This window comes from Loa loa, assembly GCF_000183805.2.
Source record: "Loa loa unplaced genomic scaffold supercont3.22, whole genome shotgun sequence".
Lineage (NCBI taxonomy): Eukaryota > Metazoa > Nematoda > Chromadorea > Rhabditida > Onchocercidae > Loa > Loa loa.
The window spans coordinates 173,703-183,984 of NW_018108202.1; the positions used below are offsets into that span (position 1 = coordinate 173,703).

Genomic DNA, 10,282 nt, shown 5'->3' on the forward strand with positions numbered 1-10,282 from the left:
TTTTATTGTCCACATAATACTGTTGAATTAATTACATGAGACATTCTCGTTTACACCCAAAACTATGCAGTGGAAAAGATCGATTACATTTTTCTTTAGCAGATCATTAAAAATTCGCAATGGTATCACAGTTGTAAGACTTGATCATAACTGATGAACTACTCCGCTTTAGAATTATTCCGTTTATGATGAATGGCCTTATTTGATTTTGACTTTAAAATGAAGCAAGTTGCCTCTGTCTAGCGAAATTTCGTTCCAATCTGAATGAACAGCACAAACACGCTTAAGAAGTTAATAGAATAAAAGCTTTGCCTGCAACAGTAAGAATCTTTTGTATTCTCTGCTAATCTTTGCATGAATAATTAATAACTTATTCTCTTCTTAGTGCTTAAAATTTATTATGAAATCACTAAAAGTATTAATAAAACACTGAAAAAAGAAAGCGACAATATTAACACAAAAGCAAAGAATACAACTGACACGTTTAAACAATTCAAGACAGATAAAACGGAAATTTCGATAAAGAAATGCCAAGCATATTCTAACACGGAAAATTTGCTCAACATTTTTGAGCACATTTTCCAAATGAGCAAAAATGAGGGATAGAAGCCAGAAAAACGATCTCAAACATTGATTGTTTTTAACAAAGATTAAAAAGAAAGAACTCGCCAAGGAAAGTAATGTGTGGAACAGGTGCTATATCCGACAAACGGCAACCTCACAATTCAATTCGTGAACTGGAAGCCAAAAGATTAAATTAAACTAACAGAGGCTTATCATCTATTGGCAGGTTCTTGGCTTTTATTGTATATTAAGTATATCGTCCCTCGAATTCTTGTAATTAAGACGAGCAATATTTACTTTTAATTATTGCAAAAAAATTCTCAGAAAAAAAACCACCAATTGGAAAAGAAGAAAATATGTCGCATCCAGCTACCTACGCAGCAATGTTCAATATACAAACAAGGAACAAATAGATATGAAAAATATTGAAAGTGGAAATTTGTTTATTGTTTATTTCACAATTTGGCACAACCACGCCCACTACCTCTCGCAAAGTGTCGACACGGGCCAAATTTTCCCGAATTTCGACCACGTCCACCACGAGTGACACCCTGACCACGTATTGCGTTACTCTGACCACGTGGTTGGCTGGGAGTTTTACGCGTTCTCGCCTTTTGTTGTGGAACATCGATCATCAGTGCATCCAAGTTCAGATTGTTCGGAAAAATTATATATCGTATGTTATTTCCTAAAAAAAAGGTCAAAAAAATCATAGTATTAACTTACTCGTTCCAAATCCATTTAATTCAATCATCTCTGTCACGAGGCTTAGACTAAAATAATGAATATTATTCTAATGACTGCAAGAATAAGATGCATTTTACAGCTTTTTGGGCTTTCTACATCTTTCCAAGATCGAAGTTCTAAACACACGTTGGCCTTCTGCACATTTATAAAATCTATCCAAAGCTGACAAACCTGTACATCTAAATACAAACGTTTGAGAAAGTCAGTAGTTGTCAGTTTGTTTCGTTCCACAGCTAATAATTTCCTAATAATTGCCTTCGTACTTGGCATATATGGTTTACATTTTAAGCTTTTATATCTATCATTCTCAGTGGTCATTATTATCGCCCATCCGTCTTAATATCTCTATAATAAATATACCTCTGACTGAAACTGCATCCAAAGAAACAGGTTTTTGATTTTTTAATGTCATCCCAACACGATTTAAATGGAAATTCATTGCCATGTCAACGCCGCTAACATAGCCCGTCACCACTGTACCATTTTTTAGCTCTATTGTGACAAATTTATCATGTAATCTCATCAAAAAACGCATCAACATCATACTGATATCTGAAAGAACAGATAAAAAAAATCTTAGAAATCTGTAACGAATACGTCCCCAGGAAAACACAACACACGTGAACTTCGCTCCGAAGCCAAATTAAAAAAAACACCGAATATTGAACATCTCAAATACAAACCTCTCCCCCCAACTTTCATGCCCCCGGCCACATAAACGATATTCAGGATTATTCGGAAGAAGAGCTGCTTCCAGCAGAACAGTATCACTTTTTCCATATCACTTCGTATATGTACTGCGAATGAAATTGAAGAAAAACCATTCATTTAATTAATGAGAAACTTCCAATCATTGGAAATATCCGTTACTACTACTGACTTGGAACGTCGTCCAGCGTACAGCAGATAGAATTTACTCCGCTAGTACAAGGATGACAAAGCATGACACAAATAAGCCACAAGTACAAATTTCAATTTTCGGTCTGCAAATAATGATTCGTGTCCTCAGCAACCTGTAGCGACCAAACATCCTTAAGCATCATCACTGACTACGGAACACTTGTCTCATAAAATCAAAACTTTGAGAAATCACCAGAATCACCCTGTCATTAAATGTGGGTGTTAGTTAAGATGGTGGCTCAACTGTAAAGTGACTACGAGTAAGCCATTTTCAAAACGGCTAATAAGATTAGTTATCAAACCACTTCATTCACAATAAACTAGTTATACTTGCGTGTTCCTAATTGGCTAAGCTGTATCCATGTCTTCTTGTTCGCTTCACGCCACTTGATATGACTTACTCCTCCCATTTTCGTATTAGCGAAAAAGTGGATGATCACGTCCAATTTCCTGGGAGCAAACTTTAATAGAGATCGTAAAAAGTAATAACAATGGACTGCAAGCATAAAGAATGCTACAAAATAAGTCTGAACAATGTGGATAACAGGGGTACAAATTTCAAAAAAGCGACATGAAACTCCCAACTCAAAAACTTTCATGCAAAATATAAAATAAAATCACGATTTCAGCATACTTCAAGGAATCGCAATTACCTAAATTCGAAAAGTTTGAGAATAATTTAGTCAACTGACAAATACAACTTTTTTTATAGGAAAAACAAAAAAAAAAAACAGGACAGCATAACTTTTTTAAAGTGCCTAGCTTCTGCTTACCGCATCAAACCGTTATGCACTTGAGTGATAGCTTCCTTCACAGTTATTACAAGAAGTCTGAGAGATAAGGATATGAAGTAAAGTACATCTATAATCGCTGTGAATTAAGTAAACTGCACCACAAAGAGTAATATCGAAGAAAAGGATGTAACAATAAATTTCTTTTTCATTCTGTCCGCACAAAATTCAACGCATAAAGGATAATAACGCATATTAATATTGGGGAAAATTTATCGCCCACCCCTGAAACCACCACGACCACGAGGCCCACCTCTACCACGACCTCGTCCTCGTCCGCCACGAGTTGGTGCAGCTCGACCACGTCCTCCACGTGCTGGCTTTTTCCGAGGTTCATCATCAACCAGTAACGTATCCAAAGGAATTGTATCAGGTAAAATTATATATCGGATATTATTTCCTAAAAAAGATAATGCTTTGATAGTTAAAGTCAACAGCTTGAAAACTAAACTACTTCAAACTCATTTCAAATTTACTAAATTATTCATATCGGAACGATCCGATAATTACAGCATGCTTCTGAGAACACAAGCAGATAGAAGTTGTTCTAAAATGCTCAAAATATCCGTAAAAACTCAAAAGTCCGGCTGAAACATCAGAATAACGTTTGCAAATAATAATGACGGTAAACATAACTCGCACGCTTTCCTCATGAAAATAACAGAAAAAATCACTTTTCTCTTGTTTCAGGTCTTGAATGAGCTATTCCTAAAGCAGAGGATCAATCAACATTATAAGGAAGTCATGAATAACATTCAAATACCTGCTGTATTCATATGTTTATTGAAACCACCCAACAACTTTACAGGGCATATTGTTCGCATGAAAAACTTCTTGAAATGGGAAAAGTAGATATCCATCTTAAGAGATTTTAGCATATGCATCTAAGCCTGAACTATTTTTACACATACTTCTTAAATCCGACTTCCTAAAATATTATGAATAACCAAAGTTCTACAAAAGTTCTGAATAACCAAAGTTCTATGAATAACCAAAGTTGCCCATATTATGAATAACCAAAGTTCTACCATCTGTTCACAATTTTATCATTCAAACAGATAACAGGGCATCTTACGCTAAAAAACTACAAATTAACCTCTGATTGATAGTGAATCTAGGGAAACGGGTTCTCTATTCTTTAGCGTCATTTTGACGGTCCGCAAATGGGTATTCATTGCCACGTCGACGCCAACAATGGTGCCTGTTACCAGTGTTCCATTCTTCAACTCTATTGTTACACTTTCGTGGGCCAGTTTCATTAAAAAACGCACCAGCTTCATTCTGTAATCTAAAAAAATAACAGATACTACGGAAGCACAAAAACGTAAAGATTCTCGTTAGATTTAAATATGACATTACGTTCAATTGTTTGCATCAACATAATGAAGAGTACATTATGGCTTGATGAAAATGACAAATAAACAGTAAAAAAAGTCGCCAAAAAGTAAACTGTATGTTGAAAAAGAAATAGGCAGTAATCAAAAAATGTAATTCTAACAGACCAACAAGCCAAATCAAAATTGTGAAATCAGAATATGATGAAATTATCTAACTGAAAATTGGCCCATTCATTCTATCTGTCACATTTCTACTCATTTCGTTAATATCATTCCAAAGCTTCCGGAATAAACCGATATGTAATACGAATGCAAATAGATCTGCCGAATAAGGTTCAAGATTATCAAACTGTTCAGTTTGCTCAGTGAGTATGCAAACAGGATAAAAAACTCAGAATAAACAATCGACAAAACTCTCAAGATGTCGTCAAAATGTCCTAATGTCATCCACCTTTACCTTTCCTTAATATTTCAACAATCCTTAATATTCCAACAAATTTATATCGATCCATCCACAGCAAACTGGGCAATCAGAGTACATATGGATAGTTCCTATCACGAAAATTCTTACAAAATTTTCGAGTCCAATTACTATAACTTACAGATTCCCAAACATTCATACATGGTAGCCTCAACCTTCTAGCAAAAGAAAATAGATTTGTCCGAAGAACTTATTAAGTCCCAAATAGAAACCCCGAAGGACCGTCCCACCACTGTCCACAAACACATCACACTCAGGAAGTATAGCCAAACCGAAGGCCATACCCATTTACCGTATCCTGCCTTGTCGTTGCATAGCAACAGTTATGAGAAATGAAATAAATCCCAAATCGGCAAATTCACAGTCTTCTACTAACCCCCTAGGGTTGCTAGTTTGTTTCTCCATCTTCAAAGATCTCTGGATGCGTTCTTGAATTCCCGTCTGTTTCTTTTGGAATTATGCACCATAACGGAAAACTTGCACTATAGGACTTCTATATTTGGTATAAAATGTAGTAGGAGACGGGATCATATGTTGAATCATATGTTTTTTGTATTATTGGATAGTTTAGTATCGTGATGCGAAGAGGACATCGAATATTAGGAAAAACGCACTCCCGGAAGGTAGTATTATCATATCAGTTAGTGAATTAATTTGGATAGTTCAAGTGCTTATAACCTGACTCTTCTGCTGATAATTCGATTTCCCATTTTCTTCCTTGGTAACCTGAAGATTAGCTACTGTCTTCATGACCTTCAGCTAACAACGCAACCCTCCTCAACTAGTCCCTACTTCACCAGACGATGATTCATCAGCATTTCCTCCGCAACTCGTTTGTGCTACGATGACACACGGTTTGAGATTGGATGGAATGCGTGGGTACATTCCTATGCGTTTTTGTATTGATGCCAGAAATTGAAGTGGTGGGGTGCGTGTGTTTGTACTCACGGGGTTCTGCGTGAAGTCTCGGGGATTCTTGCTAATTGCTAAGTAACGCTTAATAAACTGTTAGTTTTCTCGGCTGATCTCGGTTTTTAGTTCTCCATGGGATCTCGAGTTTACGTGGGACGATTGTCTTATCGAGCGCACGAACGTGATATTGAACGGTTCTTCCGGGGTTATGGTCGCATTACGGAGATTCTACTCAAGAACGGTTACGCTTTCGTGGAATTCTCTGATCGTCGAGATGCAGAAGATGCGGTCCATGATTTGAATGGTCGTTCGTTACTCGGCGACAGGTTTCTTCTTTTCAGTTTGTTGATCTATGAATATCAAAATAACTCTAGGTTGTCGTGCGGTGGGTTATGAATTAATAAGAACCATAAAGCCTGGATTACCATACCATTATTGAGCTTAGTCATTCGATAGGTCATCTCCATTGTATATCCTGGGATTTGTTAATTGATCTCGTGGAAATTGGAATTTACATAACTTTTATGCTATTTCGTGTTGTTTTAGGGTAATAGTGCAGAATGCTAAAAGTCGTCCACGTGGACGGGACATGTATCGAGAACGGATGCGTGAGCGTTCACGTTCACGAGATCGAAGACGCAGTCGGAGCCGTGATCGGAAACGAAGTCACAGTCGTGATCGAAAAAAGAGGTTTAATTAATACTAACTACTATATTTTTCCCGTTTTATATTATCTTTTATTTCCAACACCATAAAACTTTTTAAACTTTTATACGACGTTAGGGTTTGATAATGTTCTCCTTTGATATTGAATTCTTCAGTAGCTTGTTTAAATATCATGATGGTTCTTAGAAGGTTAAATAGAACACTTTAAATCGTATAATCCTTTCTGTCAGAAGGAAGACGTTGTTGGGAATCACTGACGTAGATTATTAGTTTGAAATAAGCATGAATGATTTCAAGAATATCTTTGGGTTCTGCTATTTCTACGTTTACCTGTTTGCTTTGCTGGACTAATTTGTTCCAATATTGGGATTTCTTTGAGATCTGGATAAATAAATTTTAGAAGACATTCGTCAACTGAAAGCGAATCTCCCGAAGATAATCGCCGCCGCTCATCATCGAGATCGCAGAGTCCAAGTCCAAAGAAAAGCTCTAAGAAGTCGGGTTCTGATAGAAAGCGAAAGCGTGATAGAAGTTCATCAAGTCGATCACCCAGTCCAGATACGAAAAAATATAAGGACAAACGTAAGGAGCGGAAATATCGGAGCAGTTCAGAAAAGGTACAATTACATCTTTTAGTAATGTTCTTAATGAAACATGATTTTTTTCATAATTGGATTTGAAGGTTTCTTGTTGAAGTTATAATATTTGAAGTCGTACAGAAGCCCGTAATAAAATTTTTGGATACAGACTTTAATGTCTGTTTTCCCAAATATTAGGCCTAGTAATCGTTTTTTGGTTTTATTTAACTTTCACTGTTGCAAGATTCGCTGCTGATCGGTAATTTAATAAGTGCTTTCTTATCACAACCTCAAATGTTTGTAACTGGAAATACGTACTTTGAGTCGTACTTCCCAGTATTATTAGTCTTGCATCAGTTGTACCACACTGCATTTCGCTAGATATATTTTTCTTTTGAAATGATTGAAGAATTACGCAAATTTGCAGGAAGGGAGTGCGGATCGTGGTGGAATAAATACGTGCAGCATCATCGTTCGCGGTTTCGACAACAAAGGCAAATTTGAAAAGGTCAGTTAGTATTTCATCTCTATATTTTGTTGTTCCATGTAAATCTGCATCATTCGATTTGAGTCGGAACTTTCATGTATAATAAATCTCACTAAGCCGGACAGAATTCATTTTTCTTGACAATATTGGCGCATAATTGCTTCTCACTTTAGTTGGTACTGTTTCGGTACTTTACATGATTCCCAGAATTTTGGGGCTGGATTTAGGGAAGTAACGTTGCTTGATTTTCCAACCCCCATTAAGGATTGAGAAACATCATCACTTAATAACTTGCATACTCAAAGAGTGCCAGTGTAGTTTTTGGGAGTTTAACCAGATTTTAAAGAAAAAGCGTGTAACGGTATGGTACCACTGTGTTAAGTATTGAAAACAAAATATTCGGATTCAGAAGTTTGATGGGATATGTTTTTATGCGTCACTACTGCCACCAACACATCATTATCCGAGTGGTGCATAAATGTGAATGTTGTGTTACAAACATCTACCGTTCGTTCACGTTCATCCACACAATTCATCCATCCATTCGTTCGTTCGTATGCTCACTGCGCACTCAAATCATCCGGTTCATCCAACCATATCCAAATCTTGCGTATATCCGTTGTTCGTGGCGAGACGTTCATGCATACATCCGCTCGAAAGACTACGCAACCGCCTTATCACGTGGTGCGCTCTGTTCAGACAACTCGTTCCGCATCTACATTGCGCAGCCCCGTATCATCCGTAACCATTCATTTGGATTGTTGAGCACGCGAAATGCATTATTATAAAATAGCGGTACGCCGCATTGCTCTTGATTATGGATTTCGATGGTTCTTTTTTGATTCTTTTTTGCTTTTTTTCGAAAACTTTGTCTCTAAAGTTCTGTTGCATATATTCATTATTTCAACAAATTTGTTTTCAGCGTTTAAAGCATATTGCCAAGAAATATGGTGATTTAACAGATTTCGAAATGCGCGATGACAATACCTGGTATGTTTGGATGTTTGCCATTTGTTTTTCTTTTAAAATTATCCACATAAGCAGAACTAGTGTAAGTGATTAAGGAGTTATTTGCGATGTATGAAAATTTTCGGTCTTCGAACTTTAGAATTTTGTCAGCGGTTGCTGATTACTATAACTGAGATTAATTCTTTCTCACAATGCGTAAGCATTTTTATGGTTTCTTGACATTGTCATTGGATTCGTAAACGTTATTCAGAAAGAGCAAAGACTAATGTTTAAATAACAGATGGTTTTGACACATTGCTTAAATAAAAACCAATAGTATATATACCTATCTTTTTTATCCAAGTACGTGATTAAGACTTGTATTCGAGCTCAGAGTAGTCATGTACATCTGTCTTCAACTTCTCTACTTTAATATTTCTTTCAATATCTTCATCGTCCTCCGAAAAAGCTTGACCCACCGTTTCATTTCAAATTCTTCCGTTAATAAATCTCTGAAGGCTTTTTTTTCTGACTAATAATTTCACCCAAAAGAAATATGTATGCATGTGTACGAGTATATATGTAGCATTTTAACACTTAAGTAATCGATTGGTCGGTTTTGTTTCTGTGCAATGTCGTTGAACGGAAGTCTATACCTACTGTTACGAAGCACGTTATTCCTCAGTGACCGTCGTTAGCTAAAATCGTACTCTTATAATGATAGAAACAACGTTAGGTATTTGATGTTTGGATAGTTTTCTTTAACAATGACATATGCACATACAAATAAATGAAAGGGTTGTGGTACGGATGGTAACTGTAAAAGGTACATTTAAGAGCAGTGATCTTAAAATTCCACTTTAGTTTGGTACGTTTCGTTGGCGTAAAAATATTCTCTATTATTGATACATCACAGAAATCATTTCAACTAAAATGGACTACAAAACTATTATTCAGAGTAACTGTCATTATTTTCAAAAATGTTTTATCTTTATCACTGCGAATATAGCAGTCAATGACTGGAAGGAATTCCTGATCAGAACTCAAAGTTTTATAAAAATATTTTCGACGAATAGAGCATAACGCGTATGATTAAGTATATAGGCAGGAAATTAGCGGCATTTATATACGTGTAAACTAAATCTAATTATAGTTTTCCAACTAATCGAACATACAGTCCTATAAGATGTCGATCATCATATCATTAATGAATTTGTTATCAAGTTGATGTGTTTAAAAAGAATCTCTCGGCACACTTTACCATTTCAGAGAACAGTCATCTATTTCGATGTTGAGGAGTTACGAATTTATGTAAATTATTGAAAAAACTGTATTTTTGAGTTAAATTAAGAGCATCAGTAGAAATGGTGGAGTAATAGTTGTCGGTGAAAAACCTGTCGCTTGTCCGGCACGTGCATTGTATATGTACACGTGCATTGTATATGATGATTATATTCTAGCTCTCCTTTAATGCTAGAATGAGGAACAATTTACTTTATGCAAATTATTTGAGGTTTGAAGACTTAATGAAAGTAACTCATTGTACCAAGAGAACTTTGCCAAAGACTAGTAAGGTATGATTGAAAATGATCTCTGAGTCAATTGGAACTATGTACATTGGAACTATGTACAGATATACGATGCGTCATATCCAAGATGTACTTGCAGTCACATAGCGTATAGTTGCTTTATCTCGAGACTTGACAAGACCGACTGTGTTTTCAGTTGAGGTATGATGTCACTGTTATCCACAACGTCCAAAAAAAAGAGATGGCACTGTTTCCTAAAAAAATCAACTCGGGATTTATCTTGAGTACGGTTGTGAAGAATTATTGAAGTCAGAGAGCTGCAAATACGATAGTGGAACGAAA

The 10,282-nt window shown here is 36.0% G+C and overlaps 4 protein-coding genes across 4 annotated transcripts in view; 1 reads left to right on the plus strand and 3 right to left on the minus strand.

Annotated features, from left to right (window-relative positions):
* Positions 1-872: 872 nt before the first annotated feature.
* Positions 873-2,034, minus strand: LOAG_05592 (hypothetical protein). The gene is made up of 3 exons (XM_003141129.2): positions 1,995-2,034; positions 1,672-1,863; positions 873-1,252 (listed from the first exon to the last, which is right to left on the minus strand). Exons 1-3 carry the CDS (start codon positions 2,011-2,013, stop codon positions 1,020-1,022), a joined length of 444 nt encoding a protein of 147 aa, XP_003141177.1. The 5' UTR covers positions 2,014-2,034; the 3' UTR covers positions 873-1,019.
* A 65-nt stretch (positions 2,035-2,099) lies between these two features.
* LOAG_16827 (hypothetical protein) lies at positions 2,100-2,880 on the minus strand. Its single transcript, XM_020449486.1, has 2 exons — positions 2,542-2,880; positions 2,100-2,294 (listed from the first exon to the last, which is right to left on the minus strand). Exons 1-2 carry the CDS (start codon positions 2,808-2,810, stop codon positions 2,225-2,227), a joined length of 339 nt encoding a protein of 112 aa, XP_020306973.1. The 5' UTR covers positions 2,811-2,880; the 3' UTR covers positions 2,100-2,224.
* An 18-nt stretch (positions 2,881-2,898) lies between these two features.
* On the minus strand, positions 2,899-4,296 carry LOAG_05593 (small nuclear ribonucleoprotein sm d1). Its single transcript, XM_003141130.2, has 2 exons — positions 4,099-4,296; positions 2,899-3,402 (listed from the first exon to the last, which is right to left on the minus strand). The coding sequence occupies exons 1-2, from the start codon at positions 4,280-4,282 to the stop codon at positions 3,215-3,217; spliced, it is 372 nt and encodes a 123-aa protein (XP_003141178.1). The 5' UTR covers positions 4,283-4,296; the 3' UTR covers positions 2,899-3,214.
* Positions 4,297-5,852: 1,556 nt separating this feature from the next.
* Positions 5,853-10,282, plus strand: part of LOAG_16828 (hypothetical protein) — a 13,356-nt gene continuing 8,926 nt past the window's right edge. Inside the window, exons 1-5 of the mRNA XM_020449487.1 lie at positions 5,853-6,058; positions 6,279-6,422; positions 6,799-7,015; positions 7,404-7,484; positions 8,386-8,453. Coding sequence (XP_020306974.1) covers positions 5,865-6,058; positions 6,279-6,422; positions 6,799-7,015; positions 7,404-7,484; positions 8,386-8,453 — 704 coding nt within the window. The 5' untranslated portion in view covers positions 5,853-5,864. The remainder of the gene's footprint in view (positions 6,059-6,278; positions 6,423-6,798; positions 7,016-7,403; positions 7,485-8,385; positions 8,454-10,282) is intronic.